The 16,853-nt window shown below is 36.9% G+C and overlaps 1 protein-coding gene and 1 long non-coding RNA gene across 13 annotated transcripts in view; one reads left to right on the forward strand and one right to left on the reverse strand.

Moving 5' to 3' along the window:
- Positions 1 to 16,853, forward strand: part of EPHA3 (EPH receptor A3) — a 350,038-nt gene that overhangs the window by 312,234 nt on the left and 20,951 nt on the right. For 6 of the 10 annotated variants that reach the window (XM_049105248.1, XM_035709836.2, XM_035709834.2 and 3 more), the window contains one exon: positions 760 to 915. In XM_049105248.1, the coding sequence (XP_048961205.1) occupies positions 760 to 915 (156 nt within the window). Of the gene's footprint in view, positions 1 to 759; positions 916 to 1,729; positions 3,820 to 7,625; positions 10,385 to 12,986; positions 13,213 to 16,853 lie in introns of those variants that run through there. The other 4 variants (XM_025417808.3, XM_025417818.3, XM_025417801.3 and 1 more) reach the window with 3 other exon arrangements.
- The window catches only part of LOC118353177 (uncharacterized), a 75,024-nt gene that overhangs the window by 8,889 nt on the left and 49,282 nt on the right, over positions 1 to 16,853 (reverse strand). The window lies entirely within an intron of this gene.

Below are 16,853 nucleotides of genomic sequence, written 5' to 3' on the forward strand. Positions count from 1 at the left end.
TTTGGTGTTGTCATATATGTGAGACTCATTTTTTGTTACCTATTTTTTTCTATTCCTTTGGTGATCTTTATTCTGAACGACATATGTGACATTATTTACATCTGTGCTGACTTTATGTCCTGCTTTACATATAATCTAGGTTGTTCAAGTGTTTCTTAAACAGCAACCTGTGCAATGTCTACAAATGAACTTCCAGGCAGCAGAGTATTCCATGTGTCACATCTGCCCTAACTGTATCCTGAATTACCACTATCTTTGCTAATAAAGAAATTAAATTATTGGGACTCTTGGGTGGCTCAGTAGTTGAGTGTTTGCGTTCAGCCCAGGGTGTGACCCTGGGGTCCTAGGATCGAGTCCCACATCAGGCTCCCTGCATGTAACCTGCTTCTCCCTCTGCCTGTGTATCTGCCTCTCTCTCTCTGTGTCACTTGTGAATAAATAAATAAAATATTTTTTAAAGCAAAAATTAAATTATAGAAGTAGGTATGGATATGTTTATGCATTCCACTGGCAAAGTTCCATTGCTTTACAAAGCAGTCATGAGTGGAGAAGGGAAGCACTGAGACAAGATGATCCCATGGCAGTCTTGCCAGCTGCCAGCTTGCGCAGACAAAGCCTCCATGGCAGATAAATTCCACAGAGAAACAGGAACACCGCATGAAGTCTGGAAGTTCCTGCTGATATTGGTGTCAAATTTTGACACACAGCAACTCTGCTGAGTCTTGATCTCTCTCCCTTTGGTGTTTTCTTTTCCCACAGGCCATCGAACCTTCTTCTGGACCAAAGCAGCGTCGACATCACTACCTTCCGCACAACGGGTGACTGGCTCAATGGTGTCCGGACAGCACAGTGCAAGGAAATCTTCACTGGCGTGGAGTACAGTTCTTGTGACACCATAGCCAAGATTTCCACAGAGTAAGAGAAAGGTTTCTTTTAAGACTGTGCGATTCTAAAACTTCTAGTGGACATATGTGTTTTGGATAAATAAGTCACAAATGTTAGCTGAACCTCGGAGGGTCTTACTGCCTTCTGTAACCACCACGCTGGGCTCTGGGTCTGTCAACGACGCCTTCTAGATTCATGCGTGTTGATGTGTCTTCCTCCCTCCCCGCACTCTCGCAATAGGTGTAGTCATTGAACGATGACCTTTTCCAGTTTGGCCAACAGGCACATACCCATTCCCAGCCCCAGTGACCCTAGTTCTTAATTTAAGACACAAGTAAATACAGCATGATGATGAAGCATTCTTGCATTTGTGATTTTCTCTTATTTATAACAAAGCCTAACCTCTATGGAAGTGGAAAATTAGGAGCCAAGTGGATAAGCTGGTATACAGGGAAACACTCTAAGGTCTAGAAGTAGTTTTCACATCTAGTAAATAATAATACGTCGTCATCTACTATTGTCTACCCTGTGAAGGGATATCATGTTAGAAAATGAAGTTATAAATATGTTTAAGATACACAATGTTATTGTTTTCCTTAAAAGGCTTACTTACTATAGTCAGATTGGAATGACAGGATATGCATATTCAGTATGCATTAATTAGTGTTAATTTATGGTTTTATGTGTTAAAGTCAATAATAATTCAGTATAACATGCTGTATTTCTTAGGGATTTTTTTTTAAAAGGCATCCTTTGATAGAACACATGGGCTAAAGGAAAAGGACATTTATAAGGAATCAAGAGAATCTAGTATATAATCAATAAAATTCATACTCATTCACAGGGTATGGTTATTTGGAACTGGAAAATGAAGAAAATGAAGAGCTGGAAGCCATATTCTCCATCTCTCTGTGAATGAAACCCAATTTACTTTACTTCCTAATACAACTACATTTTCTTTTTCTTTTCTTTTCTTTTCCTTTCTTTTCTTTTCTTTTTTTTTTTTTTTTTTTTTTTTTTTTTTTTTTTTTTTTGGTCCAGTGACTTTTGTTTTGTTTTGTTTTGTTTGCATTTCCATGCATGTGGCTATAAACTGTTTCCTTAGACCCAGGTCGTATAACCTTGGTGTGTCACTCAACTGACCAGGGTCCAATTCTCTTTTTCCTAAGTTCCCAGAAGAGAAGTTCTGATGGGCTAGTCCTACTTGTAGTTTGGCTCCTCCAAAATCATATACCATGTGCCCTGATCTCATTTCTATTCGAAAGAGGTGGGATGAAATAGATGAATGTGGCTGTAGGGACCCATTTCTGAGGGGAAGCTAGAGGACTGTTCCAAGGAAAGAGGTTTTGTGCCAGGCATCTACACTAAAGTTATCGACAGTTTTGTAGCTTGCAGGGTCTGTTTGGAGTCTACGGTCACTTCGTGTCAGAGCCTTCTACCTTGACCTTTGTTTCATTTTTTGTTTGTTTGTTTCATTAAATAAACCCTGTAGTGCCCTCAAGTTTCTTAAAGTTTTATCCTTCCCATCCAATATCTTAATATTTAAATGTTGAATATTTATAAAGACTTTCTCTGTCACCCCCGCAGTCATTTAAACCAATCTGTTGCTCTCCAAGTCACTGTGGAGAGCAACAGATTAGATGTCAAAAAGGAGTGTACCGTATAATTAGTAGACATACAAGTGCCTAAGAAAATAGGTAAAGTTTATCACTGATGATATAGCATTCCAATCAGAAACACAAAAATTCACAAAAAGATCTTTAGGGAAGGGTATGTTCCTATTGAAGAGAAGAATTTATTCTTAGAAAATAAACCCCCTCCAGTCTATTTGACACGTGTAGGCAATTTCTGTATGAGGTGTAATGTAATGTTTCTTGAATAGATTTCTGACCCAGTCAATAATACTATTTGAGTTTCTGTGGTAGTTATTTTGATCCAACACAGTCTCAGGCTATACTAATGTATTTAAATATTTTTATAAATTCTTATTTTAGTAATGTAAACAATTACGGTTATGCTATACAAGACACCTACTTCAGAGCACAGAAGCATAGCAAAGAGTAAGCACAAAGTTCAACGTTCTGCAGCATTGCCAGGTTTTCAAAGGCAAAGGTATACAAATGTTTATTCTCAATCAAATATCAACACTCAGAGCTTTTAGATAATGAAAAACCCATACTGAAGGGGATTAGCAGAACACTGTTAATATGATTAAATGCTAGCTCAGTTTAAATGTAGTCAGATGTTAGAAGCTGTGAATGTGGTAAGAAAGTTATTTGCTTAAAATGATGAAGTGGCGGCATTTGTTTTACTTCCAAGTCAGGGGTGTGATCGCCTCAAGAGCACATTGTTGGATGGTGAGCTCTTTTTGGTTGGTGAAAATATTTTCACTCAATTATTATTATTTAAACAACCTGTGAATGTACAGTAAAGTTGAAAGCTGACTTTTCCTGGGAGACTCAGCTCTTTCAGATTTGTCCTTCGCACTAAACCAGATGGTTGCATGTCTCTGTATTTCAGTCCCCACAATGTTCTTTCTCCTCAACTCAGGGACAATGTAGATGTTAATTATCTATCGATCTAAATCTCCTTGAAAAAAAAATTGTTTGTTTCGTGGGTATCTGCAATATGGTGTACATCATGCTCCTGATTTATATAACAGAAATGAGAATTTATAAAAAATATGTGATGAGAGAAGAAATCTAATGAGGCAACCTTTTTATCTTAAAAGCTATAAAACATTTACCTTGATTATTTCGCCCCATCTTTTGCAGTCTTGGGCTTTTTTGTTTAAACTTGATTCCTTTCGATTCCATTTTCTTGTGCCATCCAGATTCAATTCAGAAATGATTCTCTTGACCAAATAACTCTAGAGTTTTTATTGAAATAAGACAGAAAACCTAAAAAAAGATATTGAATTTCTTTTTTTTTTTTCTGCTACCCAGACTTTCAAGTTACAGGAAAAGATCAGTAGAGCTTCATATCTAAGGAAATGTCTATTTCAAAATGTTAGTGTAGGGACTTCATTTACACACAAACCAATAGCATTATGTAATTTTCAAATGAAATCCTGAAAATGTGTGGTTTTGATCAGTCCAAAAAGCGTATGTTTCAAAATATTATTCATAGCCTACGATGGATTTAGAGAGGTTAATGTGAAAAGGGAAGAGAGAATGAGAAAGGGCAAGAGTACTTATAGAAACTGGAGAGGGATCCCCGGGTGGCGCAGCGGTTTAGCGCCTGCCTTCGGCCCAGGGCGCGATCCTGGAGATCTGGGATGGAATCCCACGTCGGGCTCCCGGTGCATGGAGCCTGCTTCTCCCTCTGCCTGTGTCTCTGCCTCTCTCTCTCTCTCTCTCTCTCTCTCACTGTGTGCCTATCATAAATAAAAAAAAAAAAAAAGAAAGAAAAAAAAAGAAACTGGAAAGAGAATTGAGCATGTGGAATGAATCTTGGGTGGATTAATTGCTCCAGGTCATTATCCTGCACCCTTGGATGCCATTCTCACAGTGTCATCACCTGTCCTTTGCCTTTGAAGGGCCAGCCAGATAGCTTATTAACCTCTGGTCTTAATCTTGAGCTGCTCTTTAGGCTTGAACTTTTCCACTGCTCTTCTGAATCGGATAGTCAAAATGAGATAAGCATGTGGAAATGTTATTTAGACTACAGGAGCTGATGTTTACAACTATCTTGGACTTGGCAGCCTGGTGGGTAAGAGACGTTTTGGCAGGGGTAGGGAGGATAGAGGGAGCATAAAATTCTAAGCTAAGGTATAACCTAATGAGATAATTACTTTATCTTATCTCATATTATCCTTTGCATTAAATATATACAAAATTAGGTATCTGTCTGCTTATGTTGGGTTCCAGGCACAGAATCTTTAACAGTTTTATGCACAAGATTTCTTGAGGAGTGCGTTTAGGATATACATCTTTAAAAAAAAAAAAGTGATGGGGAGGAAAAGTGGTGACAGAGGCAGAGGTGGGGTATTAGGCAGAAGGAGAAGACTTGGTCCTTCCTGTCAGAACAAGTCCTGGAGCTGGGCTGGTCCTTCAGAGTTGTCCCAAACCCATCTGTGAACTCTCATCCTACTTTTTTCTAGTCAGTGGGGTGTGGGTATTTCAGTTCCATTGAGAGGATTAGGCCAAACATCATCGCATGTATTACTCTTACTATGCTTAAATTTCTCAAAGAGCTTGGAAATTTATTTTATTAACTTAGAAGATTTTTCCCCCTGCTTTCCAAGATTGTCATTTTGTTTTTTTAAGTTTTCTAAGAAGGAGAAAAGGAAGACAGAAGAAATTGGCAAATCATGAAAAGTATAGCATAGAATTGGAATAAAGATGAGAGAAGAAATAAAAAAAAAAGACTGAGGATTTATTGATTTGTACAAATATATTTATATCTGCTCCATTTTCTAGCTCTAAATTCCTCTAGTTTAGAGATAAGTGGGGAAATATTTGTTGTTCATTTTAACAGTAGATCCATGGTATATGAAGAAGCAAAATCCCATACGACACACACTCTCAGAAGTAGGGATCAACGTATGTAAATAACCTATGTTACTCTGAGTGAGTTTCATTATCCACAAGTCACACAGAACGGCAAGCCTGCTGTCACCATATCTGCCCTGGTGAGGCAAGGCTACCAGAGTAAAATCAGAGAGAACTTGGGCAGATACAGGTTGTACATTGAGAATTTATCAGTGCCAGCCAGTCATCAGGATTTCATTCCCAGCCTAGGTGATAGGAATACAACTAAGTCTTGGTTAATTTTATGTAGGAGATGTATAAATATCATATAGATTGCTTCTAAAATGGTTACCCAGTGTCTGCTTGCACAGTTTTGTTGCTTCGGAACTCACTTCCGGGTTTCCGGGTAATTGAGCTCCTAACCGTTCATTCTTTCCTTGGTGATCAATACGAAGGAACCCCTTCCATGTATCCCTGTGTGTGCTCACACATACGTGTACATGCATGCATACAGTTTCTCAATTAGTCTGGCACTCCTGGCTAAGTGATACTTTACTCCTCTGTCAGTTTCCCCAAATAAACATATTTTAGACTATTGGTTCATTCTTTATTAAGTATATATTGAGCCCCTACTACATGATAGCCGTTGTCCAGGGTGCGGTTGATAAGCAGAATACAAAACCAACAAGAATCTGTTCACATGGATGGAATTCACCTTCTTGTGGGATAGGCTAGAGAATAAAGAAAATAAATCAAAAAGAAAGGCAATATGCTGCATGGTGATAAAGGCTTTGGAAGAAAATGAAACAAAAGAAAATGGGAAATGCAGGTATGAGTGCAAGAGGTTTTACAGTATTAAATAAGAAGGTCAGGGAAGGTCTTCTGAGATGACTATGTTTGAGTCAAGACCTAAAAGACGAATATTCACAAATCACTTGAACTAAGCTATTTAATTAATTATTTGCACATGCTTAGCTAAGTCTCCTCCTGCCCCTGAATGAAATTCCTTTTGTTTTTAAAATCTTTATTTTTAATTTCTGGTTTCTAAGTTTAAACTATTTTAAATATTTTTGACAAATGGAAATAGATCCTAGTCATTGCTTCTACTTAGAAAGGAATTCATACTTTAAGGAAATTGTTCCAGTGGTCTAGAACTGTGTAACAAACTACCTCAAAAGCATAGTTTTATTGTGTATGACCATGTCATGGGTTATAAGTTTGGGCAGAGCTCAGATGGGTGATTCTTTTGCCCTAATGTTGGTATTGACTGATGTATTCATCTAACATGAATCTGGTCTAGTCCAGAGGGCTGGAGATGACCTCATTATGTCTGCCCTGGTGCAGGTGCTGCATCACTGACAGTGTAGACTAAATGCTTATACGTGGCTCTTCAGGGTCATATCAAGGTAGCCAGACTTATAGGCGGCTCAGGGCCCACTGATGGCGTCTCAAGAGATGAATGGAATATTGTAGTTTCTTGAGACCTGATTGTGGAAACTGATACAGTGTCACTTGCAACATATTCTTGCAGTGAAAATGGTCCCCAAGCTGGCCCAGGGACAAGGCAATAGGATAATGCCCTGTGAAGAATTTCTGATCATTTGTATTAGTATCCTAGGGCTGCCATAACAAGTTACCACAAACTTATTGTCTTAAACCACAGAAATTTATTTTTTCACATTTCTGGATGCCAGACTTTGGAAATAAAGGCATTGGCAGGGCCATAGTTGCTCCAACATCTCTGGGGCAGAGGAACTCTTCTTTGGCTCTCCTGGCTTCTGGTCCATCCTAGCATTTCTTGGCTGGCAGCAGCATAACCCCAGTCTCTGCCTCTATCTTTACATGGCCTTCTCGTCTGTGTCATTTTGTGTCTAAAGATAGTCTCATTGGATTTAGAACCCACCCTAATCTAGTATGATCTCATCTCGACCCTTATCTCGATAATATCTGCAAAGACTCAATTTCCAACCAAGGTCACATTGATGTTCCAGTTGGACAGAAATTTTGAGGGGACACTGGTCAACCTACTAGACCATCTGTTCTTTCATAAGGATAGAGGTGGAATGGTCAGGATATAGTGCATGGATGATGCAAAAATCAGAAAATTAGGTTCAAAGAGCTGGAATATGTGATTGTGCAAGCTTTGCTGATTGAAAACCTTCTGCTTATAATATTGTTCAGGAAACCAGGATTCTCACCAGACAGTTTCTTCTTCTTCTTCTTTTCTTCTTCTTCTTCTTCTTCTTCTTCTTCTTTTTTTCTTTACAGTGACATGAAAAAGGTCGGTGTCACCGTGGTTGGTCCACAGAAGAAAATCATCAGTAGCATCAAAGTTCTAGAAACACAATCAAAAAATGGTCCAGTTCCAGTGTAAAGTGTTATTTCTGGAAGGAAGTGGTGACTGTGGAAGATGTAGCATCATTCTACAGACAGATGATAGTGCTGGAGATGCTGGTGGCAATTCCAAGCCCAATAAGACACTCAGATATGAATACAAATGCCTTAAAATGGAATTGAAAGACTCTTTATTTTCCCCTATCATTTAGTGGATGGGAGGAGGGATGTATTTTGTTTTGTAACTGCTTTTTTATATTAGTTGTTGGGTTAAATGTTAAATTAAAATTCTTCAGCGTGGAATGATGAAGAACTAGCATAGAGCCATTGATCATAAACTGACTATCATAGAAGCAGAACAAGCGTAATAACAAAATGAACATGGTGGCTCTGTTTACTAATAGCCACAAAAGAAAAGACTTGTAATATTTTTATACACAGAAGAAATCTGTACCAGGTATTTTGTTTCTTTAAAAGCAAACAAAATAGAGGAATTTATACCTCAAACTATCTGGCCATATATACTACCTTTGTCATTGTATTTTTCTCTTTCATCTGCTAAACTCATATAGAAATGAAGTGTGTAGTTGTTTTAAGTACTACATATTTTTAACTGTTAGCCTCCTTAAGTATTATCATGTAAAAATGTGTCTTAATTTTGAAGAAAAGTACATATTTATTTTCTTTTGAATTGTTTTTATTGCTTTCTATTTATGCCTTGATGATTTAATTTGGATTTGTTACAGCCAAGTGCCAAATGTTTTCTCAGATTGTCAGCAGTAAGAAACATGGTAAACTAGATGGGGGGATGATGGGTTTCTTTCTAGATTTTCTGAACCATCCGCTTCTATGTACCCGTATCTATATCAAAAAAGAAAGAAACCAAACCCCTTCCCTATTCATCCACCACCCACATCTCAGTTTGAATTATCCCATCCATTTTTATCTCTGCATTTATTGTAAGCTATATGCTCCTAATTCAGTGTAATATACTGGCTTGTATGTAATGGATTCTCAGTGACATACCTGCCCTGCTCTGGTGCTTAGACCATCCCCTCCCTCCATCAGTAAAGGAGTTATGTTATAGCTCCTGAGTACAGAATAGCCACACTGGAAAGAATTGGAATCCTATTTGGATTGCTGCATTAATTGGTGACAAAGTCTAGAGGCCAATGCATGAGTCAAATAATCACTTGCTGACTGACTTTGAAATGTCACTTAATATCTTTGCTTAAACTTGTTGAGCTGTTTATAAGGAATAATGAAAACTAAACTATGCATTTGCATCACTGGGGATTAGTTCATTTAATTAGACATTGTGATCATCAATAGCAGGTATTATTATCTTTAAGAGTCTTCCACTGACATGCACCTGTTGTAATTTTGGTTTATGACTTAGAAGCCTTGAACTCCTCTGCATTTGTTGAGCATCTGGTTTTCAAAATAGCTGGTTAACCAGCAGATGACTGAAAACCTGGAGGCAGTGGAGAGATCTCTCATTGCAGGAAATGAGATGTGCTATTCCATTAAGGGCCAAATACAAGTGCACCCAGTAATATTGGAAAAGATGTATCTCGTGGAGATCTGGCCATGAATATATTGTGAAGCAGCATTTTAGCTCTATCTGTATTCTTTCTAACACTGATATGATCATGTTATAGGAATAAGACATGAGAAATGCATAGGTCACGAGAATTGAATGAATACATCAAAGCTGCAGCCCTCATGTTCTCATGCAAAATGGAACCCTGTACGGCTCACAGTCACAGATCAAAATTCACAAGTGCTAATCCGTTGTAAATTTAGTGTAATAAGGCTTAGGTTGTGTTCCTTCATGTATGAGATTATTTCTTAGATTTCTGCAATATTCCTTATAGTCAAACCAATTCTGTATTGGATCTGTAAGAGCATGAACTTTTTAAAAAGATATATGCAATTATGAAATGAACTACAAATTTCACGTAAGCCTGCTAGAAGCATCTAAAAAGACATTTAAAAAAATCATTTTGTTTGTGTTGTGGAATGTTTGAGACCTAAATCTGGCTTCAATCTCATTTTTTTTTTCCCATACTAGCATTTACTATCTTAGGTACTATTCTAAGCATACTCAAAATCTGTGCATTTCATGAATTAATAGAAGTCGAGAATTGTGGAATCTATTTCACTACTTTTGGCTGTGGTTTCCATTTGAATTTGAAAGTAGAGGTTGTATACACAGTATATTGCTCCTCATTTTTCCCCTATTTTTTTATCTGACATCTTATAAATTTACTTTACACGCTTTTTACCCTGTACATATGTAAACATAACAGTGTACGATTCTTAACTGTAGAGTAGAGGTACTAGAGTGCTGATGGCCATCTCTTTGTACAGGACCTGCATTGACTTTCAATAAACATGAAACCACACTCCTTCACAATGTTATGTACCATATTATCTGTTTTGTATCTTAAATTTGATTAACATATATTATTTATTTCTGGTAATTCACCCAGTTTATGCTGTGCTAAATATCAATTAAGCCATGTATAAATGTGATATGATTGGCAATATATATTTACTTTAAACTTGTATTTTCAAAAATTACTCATTTAGTTTATGTCATACAATGTAGATGGCCTCTTACTAATGTAAAATGATTTGTAGTGGAAACATTTATATTTTTATAATAAACATAATGAAAATATTTTTTACAGATTGGAATACAGAAGTGGTCTTTGAAGCATTTTTAACTATTTTAAGATATGTGCTTATTTAAATAGCAAAATAATGAAATTTATATAAGCCACAAAGAATGTGCTCCTGTTTCTTTTTTCTCCATTAGTGAGGAGTATTCACGCTATATAATCCACTTTTTGTCTAAATCTCATCATCAGCAAGCTAGAAAAATAAGCGGTAAATATTATCTTCATAGTTAAAAAGCATAACTGTATTAGGCAACTTTCTTTTGATTGTAAATGACAAAAAATTAATTGGCATAAGGAAAAAGAGGATTTTGAGCCCATGTGGCTGAAAAGCCTGGAGATGAATTTCCTAGCTGAGAGATCATGGACAGTAGGACCTAGGACTAAGTCTTTATTCTTTGTCTTCCTCACTTGACCCTATTTTTCTCCCAACTGGGTTAGTTTGCAAACTATGTCTTTTAAAATATTGCTCTAGTTAATTTAAATCTACATTGTCATTCTTGTGGGCTGATTGCCCCCTTATGCTTTGCTTGGCTCACAAGCCCTATATGAATCATTTTGGGCAAAAGAGTGAATTACTGAGATGGTCCTGTGCATTGCCTTGGAGACAGTCCGTGGGGTCAGGTGGGATCCGTGATCTATAGGATTAGAGGTGTCAGAGTGGCTTCTGTCCAAAAGAAAATCAGAATGTCATTCATGGAAAAAGAAGGAAAGTATTTGGGCAGGCCAATAAAATGAAAATGAAAAGCAAACAAACAACCACACCTGCAAATGTTACGTAAGAAACACCTGATAGTTTTTATAAAGTAGGTCCATAGTCATTTGCAAGCTATATAAAGAACATGATTATATGTGAAAACCAAAAAAGACTAACACTAAAGGCAAGATAAGTGACCAAGAATTCCGTAGAGGTAAAGCTGATGGGGAGAGGTTACAAAACAGGTCCGATTTAAGATTACCTTGAGGGAAAATGAGCATTTGATCCCATTGATTGGAGTAGAGAATAACTTGTAAGCAGCAGGTTAGCTCAATAAAGGGGAAGAGGTGAAGAAGAATATACGTATTCATTCAGTGAACACCTATGAAGCGCTATTAGGAAACAGGTTTTTTTGTTATTGCCATTTATTTACAAGCTAACTCATTCAATCTTTTCAACAAACCTGTGAGCACAGATTACTCCCTTTTAATATCTGAGAGAATCAAGGCTCAGAAGGTCCAAGTCACCTTCCCAAAGTAATTCTAATAAGGAAACAAACAGATGTTTCAAGCTGAACCTTCTTGTTTTGTGTTATTTCTGCAATATCATTGCTGCTGCAATCCAAAAAATGCTCTGGGGAGAGTGACAGTGGCAATTTGCAAAAATGGTTTGGGGTGGGGCAGCAGCAGACTCTATGAGGCGAGAAAGCTATTTGGGTGCCATAGGCAGGAAGCTATGCTCTTACTCTAGAATGGCGACGTGGAATGTCAATAGTGAAATGCATACAAAGACACAAAGAAATAATCAGCAGAACTTACCGATTTGATATAACAGTCTTTCAAAAGGTAGGAGTCACAGTGAACCATATAGAATGCAGGTCCTCACTGACCGTGGTAAGGGTAGCACCATTAGAGGTGGGGAATGAGGAAAAGTTAGTTAGACATTATGAGTCTGCTAAAATTACCATGTTAGCAAAACCTTAATGAGTTGAGTATTGAAGAGGTGAGTCTGAAGCCCAGTGCCAGACTTAGACATTAGAGCAACTTTAATTACATAGATCCTCTTGCACATGCAAATGCTTCAGGGGCCTGGCAGTGGCTGTCAATAAGTGAAGCAGGTGGAAAAGGGGGTGACCCCTAAAAGCCCTCCTTCCCCTTCCTTCCTCCAAAAGCAATTTCTCAGGGATAAGGCAACTAATGTGAATTCCTGACCTCTTAAAAGAATTCTGGTTTTTAAAAAAGATTTGATTTTTTTTAAAGATTTACTTCTTTATTTGAGAGAGAGAGAAAAAGAGAGAGATGGGGGGAGGGAGAAGGAGAGAATCTCAAGCAGACTCCCCACTGAGTGAGGAGTCCGAGGCGCTGGATCCCAGGACCCTGGAATCACGACCCAAGCTGAAATGAAGAGTCTGGTACTTAACCAACTGAGCCATCTAGGAGCCCCTAAAAGAATTCCTATTCTGGGTTTTCGTGAGAAACATTTATATACTTTGCATATGGTAACCCACCTAATAATGAAGACACAGCCAACGGTTGACCTAAGCTCACAGCCGCCAGAAATGACCATTTCTGCAAAATAGAATCCTACCTAAACTGGTACGGGAGTGAGATTGGACTTGAAGAAAAGCCTTCTTCTTGCCGTAGTCTCGTGTGTGTCCACTACCTCTTGCCCCTACACACAACTGCCCCGAAACACTCCTTGTTCTCTGAATAGGCCACACTGGTTTCTTTTTTTACACATCAGAACTTTTGAACTTCTGTTCCTCTGTTTAGAATCATGCACCGACCGTTTATTTACTCCTCTCCTTATGTCCCAGCACTGTGCTGAGTTTCCTTTTGTGTGTGTGTAGCTGAGGAACCCCGTGATGGATCCTGCAGAGCACATCAACTTATATCGAAATTGCCTCTTCCTTAGGTCCCGTCTCTACTTGCAGCTGAGGGCACCTACCAAGAACTGCAAACCACTGTGCCCCCTCGCCCATTGCAATGCCTGGTATGCAAAAAGCACTCAGAATTATCTCAGTTCGCTTAATGTATTAAGACAATTTTTGATAATACAATAAAGGACAGTGTCCCTGATTTTTTAAAAAATGTTGTCCTTATAGAAAAAAGTGTAAATTTCCTTCAGGTCAATAAAACTAGTTAATGTTCTAGTTGTGTATCTTGGATCATTGAACATACTGTTTTCTGCTAAAACTGGTTCATTTTCATAGAATTTTGTGAACTCCTTTCACTGGTCTCAATGCTCTCATTTTTCTTAGTGCAGTTAAGTTGTTTAAGTAGACCCTTGAACCAGAGCTTAGCTATAAAAATTTAACAAGGTAAATGCCAAAGCTTTTCTGATTCTCTCTACTCTCTTACTATGTACAAATAACGTCAACATGCCTACTAAAAACCACCCTTCTTACGGGGCATCTGGGATACATATTCTGTGGACCCAGGGGATCTAGACACAATTTGGGAAAATAAGTGGTAGAATTAAATACACCATAAAATAAAGATTGTGGAGGTTTACAGAAGTCCTCACCCTGAAATTCTTTGGGAAAACCCAGTTACAAGCTGGTGGAGAATAGTCGTCATTAAGTCATGTTTTCCCACTAGGTGGGCTATCATCTTCCTTCTTTGAAGAAAGATAATTTTCCAGTTAAATTGGAAGTATAAAAGAAGAAAAAAGAAAATGAAATGGTAAAAAAGACAACAGTAATAGTAACAACAAATAAAAATCTAGAAACTGCTGGATAATTTCTATTATGTGTGTGTGTGTGTGTGTATATATGCATATGTGCATATGTACTATATTTACCGGTTCCAAATGATAATAACTAGTATCAATTGGGCACTTACTATGTGCCAAACACTTAATATATTTATTTCATTTTCCCAACAGACTTATGAAATGAGTATGTTATTATCCACTTTATAGTTTGAGGCTTAAAGTGGTTAATAATCACATCACGTCATATAGCTAGTAAGGGGAAGAACTGAAGTCAAAATCAACTCCAGGACTCATGCTCTGGAGTGTGGGCTCGATTGCCTGTCAGAATTATATTACTAACGAGAATGAAATCTGAAAAACGACTATAAAATGCATTCTGATTTAGGATCTTGGGTAGTCTCCATTTTGTCGCTTTCCGACATACACGATGTTACTCAGTGACTCTGCTAGTGGAGCTACATTTTTGCAGAATCCTTTGATTCTTCCCACCATGGCAGAGGAAGGAACAGACAGTAACCCTTGATTTCATTTTTGTGAACTCCATTTCAAGAGCATGAGATTCGTCTGACATATGGTGAACCCTTCAAGCAAAGCTACTCCCTTGAACATTCAACAAATAATCTAATTTGGAAACACCAAATACCACAAGGAAAAAGTAGTACTGTTGTGCTATTTTCTGACAGATTTCCACACCAATGATTTATGGAAGTGTGTTAAGTTTGGGATTCTTATCTGAAGCCAAGAAAAAGCCCTTACATTTTTGAAGCCTATCACCCTCAATGATGGAAGCCAAAACCTTGGAATGTTTGCTAAAATCAAGGATGAGAGAACACAGGATGTCATGTACTATCAAGGACTTATTGACTTTCATATGGTTTTCATTTATTCTCATACAGGGCAAATCAAAAGCCTTGGGAGGAAGCCAATACAAATTGTTATAGATAACACTATCTGAATTTAACTGCCATAGGTACACTTCATACAATAAATATATATTTCATATCAGCAACTCAGCAGCACAAAAATGAAAAAGACTTGTCAAAATTAATTTGGATTCTCCCCTTCAGGCAGTGTTCCTCCTTCAGGTAATGCTCAATTTGCCAATATTACTATTTATCTTGGGCTGAAGATCCCCTAATACTCAATTTGTTTTGTATTTCTGATTCTAGAGATCTGTACATAGATAGATAGATAGATAGATAGATAGATAGATAGATAGATGATAGATGATAGATGATAGATAGATGTCGATGATGTATGAAAAATTAGTGCATTGCTAGATGCAACTTACTAATCATTAAAAATTTTGCATCTGGTCTGCCCGGGGGACACAGTTGGTGAAGCATCTGCCTTCTGCTCAGGTCATGATCCCAGGGTCCTGGGATTGAGCCCCACATCTAGCTCCCTGCTCAGCAGAGAGTCTGCTTTTCCCTCTTCATCTGCATCTCCCCAGTTTGTGTGCTCCCTCTTTCTCATTCACTCTCTCTCTCTCAAATAAATAAATAAATTAATTAATTAATTAATAAATACATAAATACATAAATACATTTTTTAAAAAAGAATTTTGCTTCTAAGTTCATGGGAGATATGTAGATGTAGTTTTTATTCTCTTATTTCTTTGCTTTTTCTTTACTTGTTTGTCTTTTGGTATCTGGCTTCATTAAAAAATGTTGAGATTATCTCCTCCTCTTTTATTTTCTAGAAGAGATTGTATAAATTTTTTTCTTTACATGATTATAGAAGACACCAGTGAAATTATCTAGGCCTGGAGATCTATTTCTCAGGAGATTTTAAATTATTAATACAATTTATGTAATTGTTGTGGGACTACTATGTAGTTTATTTCATTTTGTTTTTGATTTTTCTAGAGAACCTTCTTTTTTGTTTTATTGCTTTTCTTTATTGTTGTACTGGTTATATTTGTTAGTATTTTTTCTTAACTATTATTTCTTTTCTTCCACTCAATTACGGTTTAGTTATTGCTGTTCTTCTTTTTCTAGTTTCTTGATAGATTATTGATTTGAAGTCATTCTTCTCTTTTAAAATAAGAATACAGTATTATGTTTCTCTCTTATCACTTAAGCACATTTCATTAATACTAATATCTTTTGTTTTAATTTTCATTTAGTTCTATGAATATTTTATTTCCTCTTAGACTTCCTCTTTAACCATGGATCACTTAAAAGTATGTTGTTTAATATTCAAATGTCAAATTAATATTCAAAAGGATAAAAGAACATACATAGGGACGCCTGGGTGGCTCAGTGGTTAAGTGCCGCTTTTGGCCCAGGGCATGATCCTGGAGTCCCCGGATCCAGTCCCACATTGGGCTCCCCTCAGGGAGTCTGCTTCTCCCTCTGCCTATGTCTCTGTCTCTCTCTCTCTGTGTTTCTCATGAATAAATAAATAAAATCTTAAAAAAAAAAGAACATACATGATATGTTTTCCATTCCTTTCAATTTTTTCAGGTTTGTTTTATGACCAAAGGTATGGTCTATCATGGTGAATATTCCCTTGGCACTTGAATACAACACATTTTATGCTGTCATTTGGTGGAGTGTTTTTATCGACATCAGTAGATCTTGTTTTTTAATGGTGTTTTAATTATTCTATATTGTTGCTCACTTTTTTCCTATCACTTCTATATTGTCAAGAGTGAGGTTTTGAAGTCCCCAACTATAATTATGAATTTGCCTATTTCTTCTGTTTTTTACCTGTACTAAGTGAGAATTGGTCTAGATATTTTCTACAGATCTTCCTGATGTTAGAATAGGAAGATCTAATTCTCAATGTAACTAACACTGAGAAAAAAAATTTATTATATTTGATATTTCTTCAGGAAGGAGACACAAAGGCAAAAATAAACTATTAGGACTACATCCAGATAGAAAGCTTTTTCACAGTGAAGGAAAACATTAACAAAATAGAAAGGAAACCTACTGAATGAAAGAGGCATTTGTATGATATTTTTTGTTATCATACAACTGCCTCTATAGATATATCATTTACAAAAGATATATAGATATATATTATATATAATAACCCCTTATTAGATATATTAACCAC

Source organism: Canis lupus, chromosome 33, assembly GCF_003254725.2.
Source record: "Canis lupus dingo isolate Sandy chromosome 33, ASM325472v2, whole genome shotgun sequence".
Classification (NCBI taxonomy): Eukaryota; Metazoa; Chordata; class Mammalia; order Carnivora; family Canidae; genus Canis; species Canis lupus.